Source organism: Equus caballus, chromosome 9 (assembly GCF_041296265.1).
Source record: "Equus caballus isolate H_3958 breed thoroughbred chromosome 9, TB-T2T, whole genome shotgun sequence".
Classification (NCBI taxonomy): Eukaryota; Metazoa; Chordata; class Mammalia; order Perissodactyla; family Equidae; genus Equus; species Equus caballus.
In genome coordinates this window covers 1187107-1211682 of record NC_091692.1, presented here as the reverse complement: position 1 = coordinate 1211682, position 24576 = coordinate 1187107, and the positions used below count along the sequence as shown (strand labels likewise).

Below are 24576 nucleotides of genomic sequence, written 5' to 3'. Positions count from 1 at the left end.
CGATGACAGAGGTGAGTAGTTATGACAGAAACCATATCATGCGCAAAGCCAAAAGTCTTTACTCTGTGGCATTTTACAGAAAAGATTAGAACATAAATTCCTTAAAGGCTGGATTTTCTTCATATGAAAGAAGCCTGCACTTAGATTACTCAATAACTATCATTTACGGGGCTGATTTCTGGTCGATATTGATATATTTTTTGAGAACACTTCAAAAATTAAAAAAAATCGTCATAAAGAGTTAATATTTTCTTTACTAGATTCTGTGGCTTAGTGGAGCATTTCAACAGCTCTGAAATCAGATGGAGCTAGAGGGTCACGGCTCTACCAACTGGTAGCTGTGAGGTCTTGGGGAATTCAACACATCTGAGACTTCCTTTCCTAATTGGCTCATACAATACTAACACCTCTCTCTCAGAGTTCTGGAAATAATGAGAAATCAGATGTATAACACACCCACACCACACCCAGATCATGGTGCCCAAGAAATGGTACTTATTAAGACAATATTTCACTGATCAAATTTGCTTGCTACCTACTCAAATAAATAACGTCAATAATAAAATGATTAAGTATACAGATCTCTCTGTTAGCATCGATTACTTGGATTAAGTTTTAATTTCTATCTTGTTTATAGGAAGGTTACTCAAGAAATGTGAATAAATGTCCAACTCTGGAGTTCATGTGACTTTTTTGTTACCAGCATCTATTTTCCTGGGTTCTACAACATTATCGAGTAAGGGAGAGTTCTGAATACTTATGCAAATGTGCCAACCATCGAGTTGTGCAGCTTAGTTCTCCCTGCAGGAAAGAACTGGCCATTGAGCTGAATGCCTTTGGTTTGGTCAACGCCATGCTCTTCTTGTGCAGTCCAGCCAACGACTGAGCATGGTGTGTACTAGATCCTGGCCGTTTCTGCCCCACTGAGACTCCTCTGACAGGCGGTCCTTGCGCTGGAGCTGCTCACTGGGTTTGCCAAGACTCTATCCCATTCACAGCACAGTTGGAGCCTCCCAAGGCCCGTCCTGCCTCCTCCACCATCATCTTTCACAGGTTTCCTTCCCTCCCCATCACTTTATCTCAGTGTCTGCTTCCCAGGGATTCAAACTGACACAGTCAATGAAAGGATATGACAAAAGTTTTTGAAAATGAGGAGAAATTAGATATACAAGTATTACTGATGGGGAAATATTGTAGTTTGAAGTATTAAAAAAAGGTATAATAAAAACATATCAGACTTTTTGAATCCTTGTAATTAGGTAGAGGTGAATTATCAAGGGAGATTTTCAAATATTATATTTTTGGCCACTTGGTTTAGATGATCACTTCACGTCAATGTACCATATAAATATTAATACTAAAATTCGCTGAATATTCATAATTCAAGAAAATAGCACGATTCACATTACAAAACTGTTTTTGCGGGTACCAAGGCCACTGAATGTAAATTCAGTAAATTACTCTCTTGTATGTAAACTAGTCTCTTGTAAGTCTTTAGGCATCAATTTTCCATTACCTCCTATAATCACCACATTCACCTATCCATAGCAAAAGTTCTCTTTTAGGTTATCTGCTGTACTACACAAGAAACAATGTATTTCTGCCTCAAATGAACTTCACGTGCACTCCCTAAACCTTTCAAGAGTGAGGATTTGCAAACAGCATAAAAAAATGGCTGCTTGCCACTATGGAAAACAGTGTGGAGATTTCTCAAAAAATTAAAAGTAGAAATAGCATACAACCCAGCCATCCCACTATGAGGTATTTATCCAAAGAACATGAAATCAACAATTCAAAGAGACTTATGCACTCATATGTTCATTGTAGCATTATTCACAATAGCCAAGACCTGGAAGCAACCCAAGTGCCCATCAGTGGATGATTGGATAAAGAAGATGTGGTATATCTATACAATGGAGTACTACTCAGCCACACAAGAAGACTAAATTGTCCCATTCGCAACAACACAGATGGACCTTGAGGGTATGATGTTAAGCAAAATAAGCCAGATGGAGAAAGACAAACACCATATAATTTCATTCATATGTGAAAGATAAACAAACACATGGGCAAAGAGAACAGATCGGCAGTTACCAGAGGGGAAGGGGGCTGGAGGCTGGGCATATGGGATAAAGAGGCACACATGTATGGTGACTGACAAATAGTTATCTACAAGTGAAATTTCACAATGTTATAAACTATTATGACCTCAATAACATAATTTTTAAAAAATTAAAAGAAATGGCTGGTTTATGAGTATTTGAAATAAAGCAATAATGCAAGTCACATAAACCATTTCTTAAGGAAACAGTTCTTTTTCTGCCATCTTCCAGCACCACATATTGTAGACAAATCTTTTTTTTTTTTTGGGTTAGGAAGATTGGCCCTGAGCTAACATCTGCTGTCAATTCTCCTCCACTTTGTATGTGGGATGCCTCCACAGTATGGCTGATGAGTGGAGTAGGTCTGTGCCTGGGATCTGAAGCCGCGAACCTGGGCCGCCAAAGCAGAATGCATGGAACTTTAACCACTCAGCCAGGGGGCAGCCCCTAGACAACTTTTTTTTTTTCCCTTTGAGGAAGATTAGCCCTGGGCTAACTACTGCCAATCCTCCTCTTTTTTGCTGAGGAAGCCTGGCCCTGAGCTAACATCCATGCCCATCTTCCTCTACTTTATATATGGGGACGCCTACCACAGCTTGGCTTGCCAAGCGGTGCCATGTCCACACCTGGGATCCGAATCGGCGAACCCCGGGCAGCTGAGAAGCGGAACGTGTGAATTTCACTGCTGCACCACCGGGCCAGCCCTGACAACCCTTCCTTTTTGATATATGTCTTTTGTATGTCTTCTTACTCCCAAACTTTATTACCCTCCTCTTTTCTGCCTGAGATATTTTAATTCCAATTCAATAAATGGTTTTTGCCTCTTGAAACAAAACTGTCCAAGATCAGGACAAGTGCTATTAAAGCTGAGTGACAGCAACAATATGAATTTTGAGACAACTTTTCAAGTCCTTGACTTTGACTGTGACTGATTTTGACAACACTGGGAGCTTCGCTTCAAATTTATTTGCAGAGCTTGAAGGAGATTGCACCTGCTCACTTTTCAACATAGCTTTTTAATATTATTATCTCATAACCATTCAGCCTGAACACGACTAGTAATTGAGAACATAAACATCTGGCTTGATAGTGCTTACAAAACGCTACTCTGTGATGCGTGATTTACCTGAGTGAGGTTCAGATAGCTGAGTAGCACAAAGCTGAAGTACTTTCAGTTGCTGAGGAAAGCATGTTATTTCCCTGAGCGGTGATAGATTTTCTGTTTCTGGGACTCTCTAAGGAAACCAAATTTGAACATAAATAGAGAGGAACGACTCAGTGTTAGCTGCCCGATGTCAAGGAGAGGGATGAGGGATGTGTTCAGACACCACAGCTCTAAACGATGCCAGGTCCACCATGTGACAGTCACACGCACCAAACCAGGTCCACGGCTGGCTGACACTGAGTGAGACAGGCCTGTGCTTCGTACCTCTGGCCTCACACTCAAATGCAAGCAGCTACCCTGAGCGGCATCTTGATTGGCAAAGGGACACATTAGGTACCGGCTTCTTTAAAAAAATGCACACACATCCATACATTCGAGGTTGAAAGAAAAAAATTCCTTAAAATGCTTATCTACTTACTTATACCTTGTTTCATTACACAAAAAATTTGAAGGCTCTTAAAGGAAAAATATTTTATTTTATTTTATTTCTTTTGAGGAAGACTGGCCCTGAGCTCACATCCGTGCCCATCTTCCTCTACTTTGTATGTGGGACGCCTACCACACCATGGCTTGCCAAGCAGTGCCATGTCCGCACCTGGGATGCGAACCAACGAACCCTGGGCCACTGAAGCAGAACATGTGGACTTAACCACTGCGCCACCGGGGCTAAACCATTAAAGGAAAAATACATGATAACGTGGTAAACGTAAATAAAAAATACGACTAGGAAAATTAGAATAGAGAGCCAAAATAGAAAATAGATAAGGAATACAAAATAACGAAAATGAAATTATTCAAAAAACGAGCATCAAAATATCTAACAGTCATTTATAATGTAAATACTTATAAAATACATTACAATCACCATAAGTAATAATATCTAAGATTAAATTGAAATTATATGTTTTACATATGATATCTTCAGTAAATGAATTAGTTCTATATTAAAACCTAGTTAATTTCTCATTCTGTTATTTTCAATAATACTAGACCTTCGACCAAGAGGAGAGGTTGCTGGAGAACGGGGTATGCGCTATAAGGAGACACTCCCCTTGATGATTACTGGGCTCCAGTAAAGGACTGAAACCAGAATAGTATTAATCCGGATGCTCATAATTAACATGCTATGGAATAATGAAGGAATAAAATTATACTACCCATGGTCACCTGTACATTTAGATTTACAAAATATTTACTCAAACTATTGCAACATAAACTGATGTGCTTAATAAAAGCTTCTTTTTTTAAAAAAAAAGGTTTGTTGTGGTACAATTGATATGCAATAAACAGCACATGTTTAAAGCTCATAATCTTACGTTTTGACATATGTATGTGTCTGTCAAAGTATCAATATAATCAAGATAATGGACATCATCATCATCTGGAAAGGTTTTTCCTGTCCCTTTGTGTTCCCTCCCACAGCTCTCACCATCCAGAGGCAAACACTGAGCAACTCTCTGTCACTATAGACTAGTTTGCCTTTTCTAGAATTTTATATGAATGTAACAACACAGCATGTATTCTTTTTTGTCTGAATTCTTTTACTCAGTATAATTATTTTGACCTTCATCCATGTCGTAATGTGAATCAGTAATTCATCCTTTTTATTGCTGAGTAGTATTCCATTTTATGGGTATACCATAATTTGTTCATCCATCCACCAGTTGAGGATATTTGAATTACTTCTGGTTTTGGGTTATTATAAATGCATCTGCTGTGAATACTCACATAGATGTCTTTGTTTGCATATGATCTCAATTGTCTTGGGAAAATACCTAAGAGTGCAATGGCTGGATCACACAGTAGTTGTTATGTTTAACTGTTAAAGGAATTGTCAACACTCAGTATGGTCAGTCTTTGCAATTTTAGCCATTCTAACAAGCAAATAGTACTATCTCGTTGCAGTTTTAATTTGCATTTCCCTAATGACTAATATTGTTAAGCATATTTTTATGTGCTTATTTTCATCCATGTACCATCCCCAGTGAAATTTCTTTTCACATCCTTTGCTCATTTTTATTGAGTAGTTAATTTTCTTTATATTGAGTTTTGAGGGTTCCTTATATATTCTGGATACAAATTCTTCATCATTTATATGATTTGCATATACTGTCTCCCAGTCTATGGCATGTCTTTTTACTCTCTTGAAAGTATCTTTGAAGAGCAGAAATTTTTAATTTTGATGAAGCCAAATTTATCAATTTTTCTTTTATGGATTGTGATTTTGGCATCAAATATGAGAAATTTTTGCCTAAAGCAAAAGCATATATATTTTTCTGCGTTTTTTTTTTTAGTTGTTTTATAGTTATAGTTCTTACATTTAGGTTAGGACCATTTAGAATTAACCTTTGTATTAACAAATTAGCAATATTTGTTTTAATTTTGTATACGGTGCAAGGTATGGTTTAGAGGGTTTTTTTGGCCTATGAATATCCCATGGTTTCAGCACCATTTGTTGAAAAAACTATCTTTTCTCCACTGAATTTCCATTGTATCTTTGTCAAAAGTTACTTTTCCATATATGCTTTTACTCTATTTCTGAACTCTCTATTCTGCTGCACGGATCTATTTTTTTCTGTCTTTATCACACTGCCACACTGTCTTGATTACTATAGCTTTAAAATAAGACTTGAAGTCAAGCAGTATTTCCAACGTAGTTTTGTCTATACCCATTCTTTTGCATTTGCATATGAATTTTAGAATCAGCTTGACAATTACTAGAAAAAAGCCTGCTGGACTTTTTATTGGGATTGCACTGATTCTACAGATAAACTTGGTGACAGTCGACATTGTGAGCCCTCCAACCCATGAATAAGATGTATGTGTGCATTTATTTTAGTCTTCTTTACTTCACTTAACAATGCTTTGCAGTTTTTAGTGTACAGGTCATTCACATATTTTTGGATTGATCCCTAAGTATGTGACATTTTTTGATGCTATTACAAAGGGTTTCTTTTAAAATTTCAATTCTTGATTGTTCTTTGCTAGTATGTGACGGGAGACAGTTCTCCGCAAGTCACTTGTTTTCAGCATGTCTTTTGAGCAGAGGCACGGACTGCCTTTATTCTGGACTATATTTCCAACGATATTTGTGCAGCCACAGTCTTAGGTTATAGAGATAGAGTCTCCCTCCACAGCAAAGAGAAGATTTGTTTACTGTCCAGTATAATAAAGAAAATGTCTCCGTTTGGGGGAAAATTTAAGGAGGCTTACTGCTCATTATAAAAGATTTAGGTTCTCTAAGCTTGTGGTTTCTCTCCTGCAATGTAACTGATTACCTGTGCAGGTGTCACCTGGCCCTCTTCACATCACCCTGTGAGAGTTGGGGCTCAGGGAACTTGTACAAATGGCTATATTCCAGCTGCTGCTTTTGCCTCTGTCTTTTCCTCTGACTCAGGAGTCTCATGTCTTCTGCCAACATCCATGAAAGTGAGGCAGGCTAACTTGTTAGCTTACAAACAGGATAAAATCTCAGACGCCTCACAGTTAGTGAAAATATATGGAAATATAATTACTTTTTGTATAATGGTCTTGTGTCCTGCAACCTTGCTAAACTCACTTATCACTTATAGATAATTGATTGACTGCATTTTTTGGCAAAGTCATGTTGTCTGTGGATATGGTTTTATTTTATATTTGTTGTCTTCTTACACTAGATAAAACCTCCAGTCCAATGTTGCATAGAATTGGTAAGTGTGGACATCCTTGTCTTGCTCCTGATCTTATGGGGGAGGTCAGAGATTGTGAATTTTACCTCATTGGGTGAATATTTTTGCTTCCTTAGAAATATTCCAGAGCTTTGTCCTAGGACTGTTACTTGGAAACAATTTGATTGCTTCTGGTCTTTGAAGACTTGTTGCGTAGGACTGCATCACTGCTCATTCTAGGAGAGTCATTCCCCACCACTGAGGCCAGACCCTTCTCAGAACTCTATCTGATGCCCAGGGACTGGAGGCTGTGGGAACAAATACTATTAGCCCTGTGTGAGTGTCAGGAACTGTTCTTTTCAATCCTATTGAATGACTCTCCAGTGGTTTCCCTGCACACATATGCTGACCAGTACTCTCTCCCGTACTTTAGGGGGTCCCTCTGCTGGTCTCTGGGTCCTCACTCTGTGCAGCTCTCTTCTCTCCATTACCTTGTTCTGTGCACTGTAGCCATGTTGTCCTTTGACTCTCTGCTCTGTCTCCTCATCGGATACGGTGTTCTGAGCACCACCCGGATTCTCCCACCTTGTGCCACAGCCTGGAAACTCTCCCAAGACAGGAAACTGGGGCAAATTCTAGGCTCACTTCTCTTTGTTTTCTGACTCTCAGGGTTCACTGCCCTCTGTCTTCTAATGTCCAGTGTCATGAGAATCATTGTTTTATATACTTTGTCCAATTTTTGGTGGCTTTAGGTGGGAGGATAAATCTAATCCCTGTTATTACATCTTGGCTGGAAGCAGATGCCACTCAATATTTTTTGATACACTATACTTTTACACACCAAAAAGTAATAAAATTCTTTAAGAATATAGAATTGATCACATTTATAGAGGACAAGCTGTACATGTTTCCATGTTTTGATAATTTATGTACTGTCAACTCCTGCTGCATATGACGTACATGCACCTATATTATTTTGCCCAAAGTTCAAAAAATTATATAAATTACACCAAAATATGAATTTTTAATTGTATCCAGTGAATTCCCATTCTTCTTAAGATATTTATAAAAGCTCATTTAGATATAACACGTTATGCTTACTTTTCATTTACTAAGACAATATTTATACTTCAAACACATTTACACTTACATTCGAACACACATCTTCAAATTCTTATGCAAGATGAAAGCAAGGATAACAATAGTATGTTTACGAATAATACAGTTAAATAAGTTTATATCCCAACATGGACTTTAGTTAAGTAAGGGGAATAAAAGATAAAGCAAGTTAAGTGCAAGTATATTATATAATATAGATTAGAAGAAGAGAAAAACATAAAAGAAGATCTCTGTAAAGAGAAAGAGGGGAAAGACAAGGAGGAAGAAATGAAGGCAAAGAAAGCCAAAGGAAAGAGCACCCCGAAGAAGAGTGAGGTTCAAATCCATTAGTAACAATGGTCCAGCAGGGCTGGTTTAGGCTGAGACCAACGTGTATCGGCTGTGAATAGAGATCAGGATTTCAACTTTATTCTTCATTCACCCAATAAATCTTGGTTTAGTGTTTACTATATTCTAGGCATTGTTTAAAATAGAAGTCAGCAAACTGCGACCAATGGGCCTATTTTTGTACAGCCCTTGATGTACATTTTTAAAGGTTAAATAAAACAGGGTATGCAATAGAGATGATATGGGCTCCAAAGCCTAAAATATTTGCTATTTGGTCATTACTGAAATGGTCTGTCCACCTCTGGTATAAGATATTGTGGATACAATGGCAAAAAAAAATAAAGGAGGGAAGACCTTGCCCTGATGGGGCTGACAGTCTAGTGGGAAGGACACAGATGAACAATAAATAAGTGAAATATGAAGTTTGCCAGATGGTATGTAGAAAATCAAAGCAGGGAAGGGGGACTGGACTGCTGGAGACAAGACATAGATTGTCTCATGGTCCATAGAGCAAAATGGCCTGACAGACGCAGGATGAGGAATGATCTGATTACCCGGACTTTTCGAGGTGAGAAAGGTCGTAAAGAGATGGTGGCAAGCTGAGACAGTCATTTTGCTTGTGACGGCCGTGGTGAGGGCAGTGAAGGAGGTGTTGGGTCACCCAATGCCCAAGGTTCTTGGGCTCTTAACTCTCCAGCCAGTGGTGAGGTGCACACTTGGGAAGGGGCTGGTCTTACTGGGAGCATCCAGAGCTTCTGGCTCCGTCTAGATAAGCAATGATGTTTGGAAAAGGGGAGGTGCATGTTCATAGCTGGGTTTGGAGAAGGTTTATCCAAAGGTAGTGTGGAGAGTGAAGCCAGGCACCTGAGGGTTACTGTAAATACTCAATAAGGACATGATCTCCCTTCAGCTTCTTCCCAAGACACACACAGATGAAAAGAAGTTAATCTCGTTAATTTGCTGTTTTCTTGTTTAACCTGAGGGGTGACTCAAGAGTCCCAAGGATCTATGAGCTTGTTTTGCAGAAGAAAAGAGATTGCCTTCAAGGAAGTTACGATCACCAGAGAACCAGCCCCCAGGTGCCACTGATGCCCAGAAGTCTGGTTGCCCAAGGGCTTATCAGGAGGGGAAGAAACATGGATGGATTCCCCTTTGTTTCTCTAAAACTCTTCCTGCCAAACCCCTAGCTCTATAAAACCCCCTGCTTTCTTCTCTTGTTAAGGTGGATTTGAGAGAACCCATTCTCCCTCCTCCTTGTTTTGCAGAATTTGAATAAATTGGCAAAATTTATTCAAGATGCCTTTCTCCATCTCCAAGCACTGATGTCTCAGTGATCGGCTTATTGGGCATCCGGTACACGAATTTGAGATTAAGAGGTTTGGTAGGAAGAGTCACAAGGAGGAAGGAAGGACCACAGCAGGGTCCATGGAGGGACAAGGTTCTAAGATGAGACATTTCCTGACATGGGCAGTACATCAGAAGAGACTCTTGATAGCATGGCATTCTAGAAGTTGAATAAATATGTGGCCAGAGACAAAGCTGTTTCTGTTGTTAGCATCAAAAACTAAGAAACGCCATCTTGAGCCAACCTGTATTTACCTGTATAGCTTTTATTAAACACAGTTGGTTTCAGCCTTTTACTGAAATGTTTGTTGAGCACCAACCATGCACGCAGCGCTGTTCTAAGCACTAAAACCACAGTGGTGTGCAAAAAAATAGAAACGAGAGCCATCGCTCACGAAATTTACATTCGGATGCTGCAGGTCATTTCAAACCTCCACAAGTGCTGTGTGCAGGTCGGAAGGCTCTGCCTTAAAGCGGGTGGCGCTCGGAGCACGTCCTTTTATGCTGGCCCTTGAAAGATGAAAAGGGGCCAGACATGGAGGGAGTGAGCAGAGGCGAAGTGAATGGAAGGGAGGCCCTGAGGCAGCAAGAGCTGTGGAACTCTGGTCTGGACTGCGCTGTCTCCTCAGGCAACTTTGTCACACAGCACTACTGAGCCTGATGCCACAGGGCCCTGGGACAGCCTGTGAGCCAAGGGTACCACATGCAGGCATTTCCGTCCCTTTTTTCTGTTGCCACTATTCATGGGGCCAAAGAAGAGTGTAAGGGAGTGTCACTTCCTTCCAAATAGCACACCCCTAGGATTCAGATCCTTCAGATGTGCCCTTTCTTTGTCCACAGTGGCACAATACATGTCCACTTGATTTATATGGTTATAATAGACAGCGGGAGGACAGTATTAATACCAGCGGCAGCAACAGCTGGCATTTACTGAGGGCTTCCCTGTTCCATGCAATTCACATGTAGTAGTTAACTTAGTCCTCACATAATCCTGAGACAAGGAATAACACTAACCCTATTTTCCAGATGGAGAAACTGAGACAAAGAGAATGGAATGCCTTGCTCAGTTCATTTGCTAGTAAGTGTTCAAAGCTCTCAGCATGACTGGAGAACCATTGTGTTCTTAAAACTGACACACTATAGCCCCTCTTTTCTGAAGGAACAATCTGTGAAGATAAAATCAATCCCAGGTCTATACTGTCCTTTTATGTGGGTAGTTTGGACTTCACTTAAAATGTCACAAGTGTTTCCCAAAGTGTTTTCATTACTCTCACTGTTACTATGAATTGTGCTAGTTTGAGCCCGAGAATAACTGCTTTTTTTGGTTAAGATCCTGTTTTCTTCCCTCAACCTCTATCCCTGTTTAAGCTTATTTTCATCCCTTAGGCTCCTGGGTAACAGATTCAGTCGTATTCCTTCTGCACTCTAGCTCTCTTCAGCGAAGGCTCAGATACACTCTCACAATTCCCTCAGTCCTCAAACCCCATGTCTCTTCTCCTTGTGTTTCCCCCACACATTTAAGATTTATTGTTTTGAACATCAGCGAGTCTTAGGATGGTGCAGAGGCCCTTGAAGAAGTTCCCTTTGCCAGGTGGCTGCACTTGTACATGTGGGCAGTGAGTATTCGTGCTATTAGAATTTGTCACTCACATAAACAACCAACTTAACAAATTTCATTGGGTGAAATTAACTGGGTAAATTTTTTCTACTCATAAGTTTTCCTTGCCTTTATGAGCAATTTCTTAGTTTCCTGGAAACTATTTAACATAAACTGACTAAATCAAGAACAGTTTAAGAGAGAAGTGAAATAGATTTCATTGCATAAAAAGGGAAGCAACTCTGAATCCTCTTTAAAAAAAAAACCCACCAAAACCCTTAGTTCATGGAAAAATAGCTTTTAATTGATTAATTAATTAATTCCATTTATTTTACTTTTTTTGATGCTTAAAAGCCAAATCTAAAAATTCTAAGAGATCGCAATGTATTCTAAATTTGACTTATACATGAGAGGACCATATGAGAAAACACAAATGGAGAATTAAAAATTATCTTTGAGTTTTACTTTATTTATATTTGTAGTCAACATATGCGGTCCATTTCATGAAATGAATTAACCTCACTCAACAGGTTTTACTTGTTCATCTGTATGTATGCTGCAGGGCCCAAAACGCAACAGAGCAAGACATGGGGAACACTCCTTACCTTTAAAGAAGACAAAATTCCCATCACTGTTTTCGTAAACCGCGTCGATACTAGGTGGCAAGCCCCGCCAGAAGTAAGTAATTTGCATGGGGTAGCCGTCCATCACTCGGTTGTTTCTTACACGCCAAAACCACTGGTCCTGCAAACAAGAGAAAGTGTCACTCAGCAAACACGCAGGCTTCCGCCGCAACGCCCTGCACCATGGTCCAATGCTCTGAAACCTGAGCTAGTGTCATTATCGCCGTCCCACATCCAAACGGCCCAAGGAACCGCTAAACAACTTGACCAAATGATCACAATAGTTTTTGTAATGAACTAGGCAATCTCTAATCCATACAGTGTGATTAAAAAGATAATGTAAAAATACTTAATCTTAGCATTTGACATTATCCCCAGGGTTTTCTAAACAGAAAAACAGAGGTAGTACAGACAAGTCCTGCCGGATCTGTGGATTAAGTCAGCTTTCCTGAACACGAGAGCAGTGTATGGACATGTATGCATCTTAGCATTTACAGACGTTTGCATGATCTCTACACCTAAAATGCTGCAGATGAAATAGGGAGGCCAGACCTCCCGGTATGCAGACGTTACACCTATTGTCCCACACAATTAGAAGTACAGTGCTCTTTCACCCTCAAATGTGTCCTGGCTTGGAGGATAAATTATATGGTTACCCTAAATGAACAAAGTTATCTTGAAAAAAAATCAGAGTGGATTCCAACTTGGGTCAATTGCCTCCTCTATATGCTCTCAGAATATGCTGTACTTTGCTAAATCATAGCACAGGTCATTTTATACTGAAAGTGTCTACTCTTGTCTCTACTGAATAATGCATGTCTTGCCCCATAGCAGGTATTTATAAATGTTGTTGAATTAATAATTAGCCTACACATAATATGCTTCACCATAAATTTTTATTAATGACAAAAGAACTTCCAAAAAAGGTATCTGATGACATTAAATCGATTTCTATTGAAAATTTCAGAATAATTTAGAGACTATTCAAAGTGTTTTAATATTAGAAAAACTGGGTATATTTCAAAAATTAGTTTCTAATAAATTAAAATTTACTATTTCACTCTATCTCAAACTTCAGTATTTACAAACAATGTTTCACTTGGAAGTTATATATTTGTACTATTTAGATAAGTGCATATCACAAAAATATTTCTGCTTCAATTCTTCTCTGCTGTCCTCTCCCAACTTAGATATTAATAAGTGATTTATTATAGGGCTTTCCCAAGCTTTTGGCTAAGAATAGGCTTGCTTTACTAGATTTCCTAGGATTTGTCAGATTTTCAGATACTCATTCAAGCCCACACAGAACCACACGCACACATACACACAATCTACTGAGGATTCTTGGATTTCAGATGCTATGATAAAAATGAGCCTTTTTTCCCATCTAAATCAACCCAGATATTACAACTTTCTTAGGAACCTTTGAAAAGTTGTACTTTGTTCCAGTTATCAGGGGCTGTCTTCTCTACTAACCTCAGTTATTTATAAATAAAGGAGGAAGCAGTTTACTTAATGACTCTGAACTCACATCTTATTCTCGCTCTGTCCCTTAACCACTATGTCTCCATAGTCAAGACAGTAGTCACGGAGTTATTACAAACTAACAATTGACGATAGTATGATTACTTTATTAAATATAAAGGATGTCCTGAGGATCTGGCACACAGTAGCATTAAACATGTTGGTTGTAATTATTAAAATTATATTGAAATTACTTATCCTACTTTTCTTGTTTATAGTTCTATTTACACTTTTGTCTTGTTCCTTATTTCCTCTTCAGATTTCAGCCAAACTGTGGTTCTAGGCCTGCGCCTCTTTCCCAGCAATATCTTATGTTATCACCCTTCTGTTGATAATTTTGAGTACCAGGCAGACTGAATTAACAAATGTTTTGATTCCCATGCTGGAGATAGATTAAACCGATTTTAAAATACAAAGTTATTTCATGAAAAGATTGATCTAGGAAAATAGATATGGACATGAAGATCGACGGTTTACTGTTAATAGTATGTGAGCAGGTGATATTCTGATAATTTAAAAGAAAAACGGCATTTTTGTCTAGCTAAACAGAGGCTTGTAACTGGTTGTTAAAATCATGCCAATCTCCACACACAATATCCTTAAACTGCTGTAATATATATCCTGAAATAATAAATATAAATGACTAAATACCTAGTGAATTCTGATAAAGAAATACCTGACTATGAATATTTACGGAACAATGAAGCTGAAAAATAGAAGAAATCATGTGAAAAATCCTGCAGATTCTAACTTTTCTCAGAAAAGCACTTCACACAGGTACATCTCCCCACCCACTGAGACAGGGCCAGCGGCTCTCTGGGACAGACCTGCTGCGTCTGACGACAGGAACGCAACGTGAACTCGGCACTGATAAAGCAAGAAATGAAAGCTCTGCCTCAAGATAAGCATAGTCAATATGCAAAAATTCAGAAGGAATTGTGGAATCACAGGTGAACTCACGGCTATTTCTCGCGGATAGCAGCCTCGGCAGAGAGTCATCTAAAAATTGCAGATATTCAGGCTGTGACTTTATTCAATCTGTGCACAACTTCCGGGTTTAGCAGAATGCAAGGGTACAAATAATTTAGCAAGTGTTCTGTCACCAAGGAAGTAAATGCACACCATCGTTGCCACAGGTGGCCATTTCAGAAATGGGGCTTGCGACTAATTCACAGAGAGGGGATATTTCAAATGATATTTCGGAATCTGTGCAACTTTTCCTTTGAAGTGACACCTCTGACCACCCCAGCTAAAACCAAAGCCCCTCACCCCACCCCACCCACCTGCTTTCACCATCCACCCCCGCTGTCTTCTCCTCCATGGCACTGACCTGTTCATTCCATTGACCTGTTTACACAACACCTGTTTTATGAATTTGTTGTTCACTCCCCCCTCCACGGGAGTATGAGCTCCAGGAGCCAAGAGGTCTGTCTGTTGTTTGCCGATGGCTCCGTGATGCCTTGCACATAGGAGAAGCTCAGTAGATACTTCTTGAAAGAAAACAAAAGTCAAGAAGGAAAGGGCAAAGTAAAAGTAAGGGATGTTTTTAGAAGCCAGGAGGCCTACAGGAGCCACAAGAACACAAAAGTTCTACCCGAACAGGCGGACGCTCAGCACACGTTCCTCCTTCTAGAAAGCTGTGATACACAACAGTCTTTGAACCATGGAGGGAAAAACCATCACCTTTCCAAACAACGTAGGCTTTGCTTTGATCTTTGATATAAAGGGAAAGAAAGAGGAGTCAGCTCTACAGAGCCCCACATCGTGGTTTGTGTCTCGCCTCTGGCCTCCTCTTGGCTACAGCCCTTCTGGTGGGGGTGGGAGGGGGTAGGATGCCCGGAGAGTAACAGCAGCCTCATACGTGCCAAGTCAACTTAGGGAAGAAAGCAGTGCTTCAGAATTACCAAACAGGAATTCCCTCTTTAATACCGATATTTCACTTCAGCTACAGGCGTTCTTGGGCTTACACATAGAGTTTTCTTTCCACGTAGCATGGGGACCAGACAGAACATTTTGTTCACAAAGATAACACGCTCCCAGAGCACCACACAGCAGACACCAGGAAGCAGCAACATGCATGAGAAATTCAGCGTGCTTTTTCTCTATTCCCTTTAAAATTCTGGCTTATAACAGACATACTGTTTGCTGAGAATGACACAGAAAAAGTGTCTTCCTGCTGTCTGAGCGTGAAGATGAAGACAGTATTGATCTACTATCAGTAGAGGATGCTATTTTCAGGCCTCTTTTTAAATACCAATCAGTAGAACTCATCTACTCTTACTTCTCTTCTGAAATATAGATTTGTTTCTTTAACCAACAACTTGATGTAATCTATGAACATCTCACGGGTGTAAACCAAACATTTCCAGAAACACCTGTTGTTCCTCAGCCTCTCCGGCTTGCCGCCTTGGGCTTCCTCTGGTCCTGCCACTTCTGAAATAGCATCTCGGATCTCTTGACTTCCCGCCATCGTCTCTGTCACATCCTACTCTGAGCTGGAGTGCTCCTCCCCGAGATGACTGCAGTGCCAACTCAAACCCACCCACCTGCCTCCTACGGCGTCTAAAATGGAATTCAAACTCGGGCCCCGCCTCCAGCCCCTTGCGGCCCCTTGTGGCCTCTCTCGTGTTCATGGCGCTCCAGGTCCCTCAGCTTCCTTTCCGTTTCTTGTTAGAGTCGAGCTCTTTTCTTCCTCAAGACTTCTCCCACCCGGTTTGCTCTCCTTTGAATGCTGTTTCTCTTCCTTGTGTTCTTCATCTGATTAACTGTGAACCACCTGTTAGTTCTCAGCCGAAATAGCCTTTCCACACAAAGGCCTAACCTGCCCTCGCACTGAAATTAGGGGACTCTGACACTCTTTCATAGTCGTCTGTCGATTCCCTTTGTAGCAGTTAGACAATCTGTTATTATGTTATTGTTTCTGTGACTTAAATTTTCCCCCCTTGCTTCACTGTGGTCCATGCCCCATAGGGGTGGGCACAGAGTTTTTGCCGAATTATCAGCTTGGAGAACCGTGTCCAGCATGTTGTAGGAGCCCTAAACATACTGAATGGACAAATCTCTGCTTTTTCCATCAAACCACATGGGATGAACAACACACATATGCATATGCATCTGAGATTGTTCAAACTAAGGTAACTGCTTAACATGGGTATCAAACTATTTATTAAAATGAAATTCTAATCAAGGGAACTCACTAGCTATTGAAAAAATTAGAAAAATATTTATGTCTGTAATACATATTTGTTTACAAGTAGTCATGTATTGTTTTTGAGGACTTACGATGTGGTATGGAGAGTGGGAAATCTGGCGTTTAAAATTAATTTGGTTCTTATGAAAATAAAATCAGACACACAATAATAGGGAAAAGGCAATTTTCTTGAATACTTAAAAGGCAGAGGAAGCAACTGTGGCCTTCTGCTCTAGGGTAGGCCTGTATCCCAGACACGGAGCTGGATGCTCTCCGCCCTGGGCCCAGCCTTGGTAGCAAGACTCACCTGGTCCACAGGTGACTGGAGCTTGTGAGGCAGCTGTGCATGGGTAACCATGTACACCTGTGCAGGAAGTGGGAGCCAGGAGGGAGCTCTGAGCCTACGACAGATGCCCAATGTTCCCCATCCCAGGCCACTGCTTTTTTGAAGGGGCAAGAGGAATAGAAGAGAAAGGACGAGGCCAAGACAGCTGCTGGCCATGGTTGGAGTTATGGAGAGGAAAAAATTGCTTTGGTACAACTGCTCTTAAATGCCTACCACGTTCACCATCGGACTACACATTGCCTGGCACACACTTCAAAAGCACAGAGTAAAAGCAAATGATCAGAATTTCTTATAAAATTTAACATTTAAGCAATGTTTAATAATATCATATGCTAGACCCTATTATCTCCCAATCACATATGTAATTACTGAATGTATTGGAATAAAAATTGATAATGAGGAATGGCAATTATTAGGCTAAATTCATTCATTTTTAGTAACATATATTACTGAATCCAGCCAATAAGTTACCTGCTATTTTTTAAAAACTTTTTATATTGAAGTAACTATAGATTCACATTGCAGCTGTCAGAAATAACACAGAGATTCTTTATACTTTGCCCCAAGTTTCCCCAGCAATAACTCTTGCATAACTATGGTGAAATATCAAAACTAGGAAACTGAGATTGATACTATCCACCGACCTTAATAAAATTTCACATGCACCCTCCGTTGTATATTTACGCTAATTTTAACATTGAAAGTGCACCTTCACAATGCAGAGAAAGAGAAATGGCAACTGCCACATTCACCAATTGATCAATCTTTGCATCAGTCGCTGTGGCAAACTGATATTATATGTCCCCTAAGAGGATGCAACACAGAACAGCTAGGCATCTGGGGTCACAGACCATCCACGAGGCTCCGACACGTAGAAAGCAAACACGTTTAAAGTACAATGTGACTGAGCCTTTAGACTTCTTTCAGTTTTTAGGAAGAAAGGAAGAAGTTAAATGACACTTAATTAAAGACACCCTAGAAGGTGGGATGATCTATAAGACAACTGGCCTGGACTAAGCAAGAAAAAAAAACAGTCATAGGGAAAAAAAGCTAGGAAGAACAGTCAGTTAAAAGATCTAAGCAGACAGAACAGCCGAATGCAACGCTTCCACAGCCACTGGATCCTGTAATTGGAGGGGTTTCCTGACATCCGCAACTTTCTTCCAAATGTGTCACTGAACACTTGGGCAGGTATGTTGCATTTGTACACACACACGTCTAAAGAAAATATAGGCGAATGCTAACAGCTGTTAAATCTAGATGTTACATGTGCATGTGTTCATTCTCGAGTTTCTCTATTTTTAAAATTTTTCATTAAAAAAACTTTAAAACACATAGTCATTAAAAACACTGGAAAATACATAGCAACCCCTTATGACAAAATATTATTATATTATCTTTGTAGAGATTTGTGATGGCTAAATACTTTTCTGGCTAGCAGATGTAAGATTATTAAGCCTCTATTTTAGCCATTTAAATATTACTATATTTACTTAAATAATTACTATAAATAATGCTGCAACTAATATCTTTGTGCTTTAAAAAGCAAACAAAACTATATTCCGTACCATTTAACTAAGTGTAATATACGCTCCATTCAACAGTAACATATGATTGGAAATATAAAACCACACACTGTAAACCATAAAATGTATTATAAATTCATTAATTTGATTTCACACTAAACTATTGTTTTCAGATTTACTGTCTATACAGAGAATTGTAAAAGGTATTTTAGTATTTAAAGAAAGAGAGTAGCAACATCTATATTTAATTAGCTACATTTCTTTTTCAACATTGGAAAAGAAAAAGTAAAATTATAACTTGGAGAAAAAACTACCAAGGGATCCTTAATAGATGTATCTGGCAAAGATAATGCCATTCTGGGAAGCTTTAATTATCTTATCACAAGAGCTGACACAGACTGGCTTTTGGTATATAAACCTTAGAAGAAAACCTTTTCAAAGCGTCTATTAAAACATACTTTCTCACCGAGACAGTCACGAACGTCTGCAATGATTGTGCAGATGCGATACAGGGCTCATCAACCAAAGATTAACCAGATGTGATTCTGGGAGAAATAAGGCAGCAATGCATGTCAATAGGTCAATCACTTTCGATAGTGTCTGCATTTTTGAAAAATGCTCAAAACACAGACTTACTATAATAGGGGAAGAAAGTGTCATAGTAACAAATGATTCCAGAATCTCCCTTAACGTCTTCAACTATTTTCAAGGAAGAATCTGTCAGAATTAATATTTGGATTTAGAAATGTAAATTATCTTAATAAATAAAATGTATCTTTATGTTTCAAAGGAAAGGAGAATTGGCATTTTCAGAATATTTTGTTTACTATTTGGAGTAAATTTAAGTGAAAACTTTTATAGTTTCCGAACGCTAAAGAAAATCCTTTGTTTTTAGAGTAACTTATATTGAAAAATCTGGACACCAAAGGGTTACATGATATGCCAGATATGGATCACTTTCTGGTTAATTAGTATTTATTAACTCCTGACATAAAGAATACTAATTTTTAAACTTAAAAATTCATAATTATTCATGCATAACATAGAACATAAGTATTTGTGTTTTCATTCCATTCATACACATGACTAATAAATGGTAAACAAATGTGGCTACACCAAGAGTGTGGTTAAGCCCCAGAACAGAATGATCTGGGGAGCAAGTCAAAGATGGATGTGTGTGTGTTGACATTGTTTTCTTTCCAGGTCCTTGTATCTTTTTTCCTGTTCTTCTTGCATCTACTCTTGCTCAGGAACACTTTGTGATAGTTGCAATGCAGAAAAGAACAATTTACTAAATAATGCTTCATTGACACATTGCCTTTACGGAAAAGAGCCTCAGCTCTAGATAGATGGCGCCACACAGCACCTGGACGGTTTGCTTTCTTTCCCCTCGTTTGGGATCTGAAGATCATGAATACTGGCAGGGTGATTTAAATTCCAATTCATACATCAGATAATTAAGTGTTGAAAAAGTATAAAAGGTTTCATCTCTCCCACTGCACTAGCAGTTCCGGATTCCAAAAATATGACCTCTTCAAGGGTGTGCATTCAATCTGGAACGGAGTGGACGCAAACAATTCGTGCGGAAAGGCTGTGTGCAATGCTATTACTGCTGCCTGTACAGAATGGGAACCACCATTTAGTGACCATAACGAGCTGGAAAACAGCGGTGTCCTCAGCCCACCTATCAAGAATTACCATCCCTTTATTTTCAACCTGAACAAAGACGTCTCATTTACAATAAAAACTATGTTCCTGCCGAATAAAGTACAGGGCTATTTTTACTCAGGGTACATAGGGCAGTGTTTTCAATTTAGTTTTTAACTACCCAATCTAAAGTTGTCCCCTCAGTCTTTTTCTATCGACTCATCATGTTTTATTTTCTCCATAATACCTATTGTTCTCTGAAATCCTCCTGTTTATCCGCTCACCTTTCTCTCATCAGAGCTCACACCTCGTCTGCCTTATTCGAACACTGCACCCTCAGCCCTGGAACAATGCCCAGCACTGTGTGTTGAATAAGCGTTAAAGACAGAGAGAAAAATAGAGATGGGGAAAGAAAGACACATCAGCAAATCTCTTCCTTGGCCCGGATGTAGGGGGTCTGGTTGGTCGATACTCAGCTTACGTGCCCCCACAGAAAGTCTTCCGCACGCCCTCTTTCCTGCCCCTACAGCACCCCACATCTACCAAGGAACTTAGACACTGCATGGAAATTGTCCATTTGCTAGCCTGTTTCTACATGCTATTCTCTTTCCCATGAGCACCATTATCATTCTTTGCTTTCTCCTTTTTTTTTTTTTAAGACTCAATTCAGGCTTCACCACCTGCAGGGATAGTGACTGGAAACTATGCCTCCTGTTCCCCAGAGTCTTCTTGCCCTTCAGGTGACCCTTGTGTTTATTCCCATTGGGTCCTGCAGTGAAACACTGGCCAACATGCCACATCATGGCACACTGTGGAGGGTGGGAAAGGCAGCTTTGTCATGACACGACACAGGAAGAAGCAAAGGATGAGCCAGAGCTACGGAGTGTTATTTTTTTGGGCTTCCTCTTCAATCAGTCATATTCTTTTCCCCCAGACCTCATTGAACCACCCAAGAGAAAACTCACCGGCTGAAAGAATGTGCAGGGCGGGAGGGCAGGGGGGAGGGGATGCCCGGGGGGGAATGTGCCACAGGGAAACTTTTTTTTTTCTTTCAAAGGGACACAAAGTTACTTGTCAACAAATTAGGTGTTAAAGGCCTATGCGGAATTAGACATTTGTTCCTAAGAGATAAGGGTAGATGGGGCAGAGATTTCCCAAGAAATTACCAGGCAAAAAAGCCCTGAAAGATTCCTGAGAGACTTTGCTTCAGAGTTCAGCAGCAGGTGTTGCCATAACAGGAGAGACTAACCCTCATTACCATCGCCTAATTGCTCTATGCTAATGCGCGCTTGGAAACATTCCTTCCGTTGCCACCCTGCTGCTGAGGTTTATTTACTTAAACGGGGAGTTCAAAAGGTAAGTGCCCTTCCTTAAACTCAGTCTTCAACAGACAACTTGACATGCAGTGAAAGAGTGATGAAGTTTGAAGGCAGTCCTGAGGGAAGTCAGACCATCTCCATCATTAGCAAAAGGAACACACACACCTGTGCTACTGGCTCACGTCTATCAAGAGGAAAAATTTGGGTTTCACTATCAAGTGAAACAAATATGAGTAAGCACTATTTGCTTACTGTTGAAAAAAAAAGAGAAACTTCTCCAAAAATAAATATAAAGGTAAGTTTCCTAATCATTCAGCAATAACGGAACCCTGAACAGCTACTGATGTGGTCCAAGAATTTTTGAAAATTATTCTGAGCAACAAGGAGTCTAACGACGGAAGAGGAAATAAAATTGATATATAAGATGTGACACTTTGTGAAAATATAGAAGTTTAAGACAGTAATATTTTTGCATAAAAGAGGTGGTATGTAGCTTTCACTTGGTTGGAAGATTCATAAATTCAGAGGAATTTCAGAGGCTTCTGAGGATGAGGAAGGATGGTGTTCATTGGGCTTTCTTAGAAGAACATTAAGGGTGTTAAAAGGAAGTTAACACACATCATACCAAAGGAAAGTACAAAACAACCCATGCGCCCATCAGGCTTAGAGGGATGGTGGGCAGGAGAGGACACGTCTTCTTGGGACAAGGGGAAATGAGATTTGAAGACGAGGAGAAGTTTAAGAGACACAGGGTGGCGATGGGTGCGCCATGAGGGTGGGGTGGTAGCCATGAGGAAAGAATGGCAGTTCTAGAAGCAACTGCACACAAAAGTGATATGAAATGGACAGATAGCAGTTTGATGGGGCATCCAATGCCTAATCAACAAAACAGAATATATAAGAAAACAAGCAGAGAAATGAAGGGCTAAAATGAGGAGGAAATGAAGTGAAAATAAAGGTAGCATTAGAAGGGTCTGACTGGAGCTGTGGAGCATTGTGCTGTGACTCTGGGGAAGATGGTTGTGTGGGGTTAGAGCAGAAAGCACTAGGGATCTCAGGAGGAAGACAGGGCAGAGCCTCCAGAAAGGGCATCTGAGTGAGGAGGAAAAGGAGAAAATACTAAGTAATGGAAATGCCAAGTGAGCAAATCAATATGGCAGATAACAAAGAATAAGCCAAATGAGGTGTTAAAGAGTGCTAAAAAATACGCATCAGAAAAGAAAAGACGACTATGTAAAACATTTAAATAGGTGGGAAAATTCCTCCTAGCTCAATTGAATGTACTTCAAAAGCTTATTTAAAACTTATATTTTGGGGGATAGAGTTGAAAGTTCAAGCATAACTAAGAATATGTAACCCGCCTCGATTTCTTCATGAGGATTCAAATTCTCATGGAAGTGAGGAGAGAAAACCAGCTTATTTAGTCGAGCATTTTAATTTTTCTATATGTCTTCCGCTTATATAGAAAGACAAATAAATTCTCATTTATCTTTTTTTGCAAGGTTTCAGAACTTTTCAACTTTTCTTGATTTTTATCGTGTGGTTAAAAAAGAATTTGCAATTGTAATTAGTTCTGTAGACATCGTGAATATAGATGAAGCTCACTTTATGCCACACATCTGCTCCTGAAAAGTTGGTTACTGATTATTGTGTGAAGCAATACTACTCAATTGAACTAAAAGGGATTAATATTTAAAGGAATGATGTTACAGAAAATAATCATTTTCCTTTAATTTTATAAGTATTCTTTCTATCCAAAATTAAATAAAAACCTTTTTTTATTGACACAATGTTTCTTAATGTTAGATATTTATAGCTCAGATATTTTGTATCAAGCCACGTTTTAGACTGATATTTTCTAAAAGGAAAACCAAGTTAGTGGGTTACCTTAGGCATAAAGTGAGTAAATTGGTGATGTGTGGCCTAGCTATCCTAACCTCTGGTGTTCAAATTCATTAGCAAAAAAATTGTCAATTATTTGACACCTTAAAAGTTACTTGTATATTACTGATTATAACTAAAAATGTTTCTATACCATATATTTTTAAAGAACTTTAAAAATATGCATTACTTCATTCAATTCCAAAGCTAACGTTGAAGACTGAAAAAAGCATAATGATGGCTTGGGTAATATTGAAACTGTTACTAGTTTTAATGGTTTGAAAATGTGTCATGTGATCCAGGTTATATAAAACTAACATCATACTAAATACCATTCTCAAGCACATTTATTTGAGCTCAATCTGCCAAACCAGAATAACAAAAGTAATCTATATTGTTCTCTTTCTGTAAAATCTTGAAAATGCCGAAGTCTTTCTTCCTCTTTCCTATTAACCTTGCAAAACATTTTTCACCTGCAGTAACTTCATTTTGGGGCTCAGTGAACGTTATTATTTTCATAGCTGATTTTTGCAGTTTTTTTTTTTTAAGATTAGCAGCAAGCAATCATCCTAATTAAACAAAATATTCATTCGTATGATAAAAAAGTTACCTTTTTAAAGTTAATTAAAAAACTTATTTTCTATTGTTAATGAACAATAAATCATACAGATCACGTATTGCTTTGCAATATTTTTATGCTGTCATTCATTCTTGTTAAATGATTTCCTTTTTTTTTGATACAAGACCAATAATACCCACTTTTCCCCCCAGAATGTCCTTACAGATGTTTTTCTTCCTCAATCAGATTTTGTCATTGCTATTTCTTCTTAGTCAGAAACAGCGGAAATTATGACTGTGAACACAAAACACATTAAGGGAACAGAGGCTAATACTCTTCAATTTAATAACTTTTTGTCTATTGTTCTGGTTCAGTTCTTCCCTACGTAGAGTGTTGCACCATTACCTCCAAAGCCACAGAGGGGAGGAAACTCTATTTCAGCCTGTGTCACAGGAAAAACAAATGAGAAGGTGTGGTGGCAGCAACAGGACTAATTCATTAAAAATATACTGTGTTTAAGATATCCTCTTAACCAATGCATTGCAAATTAAGATATAAAAATCCTATTTTTATCTCTTGTTAAAACTCCAAAGGTGTGGCTTCAGAATTTTAAAGAAGTAATTAGTTTGTATGGTTCAAGACATTGATTTAAAGTTAAGT

The 24576-nt window shown here is 39.1% G+C and overlaps 1 protein-coding gene across 1 annotated transcript in view; it reads right to left on the bottom strand.

The window, feature by feature from the left end:
* Positions 1–24576, bottom strand: part of MMP16 (matrix metallopeptidase 16) — a 285236-nt gene that overhangs the window by 32649 nt on the left and 228011 nt on the right. The window contains exon 7 of the mRNA XM_070221375.1: positions 11907–12045. Coding sequence (XP_070077476.1) covers positions 11907–12045 — 139 coding nt within the window. The remainder of the gene's footprint in view (positions 1–11906; positions 12046–24576) is intronic.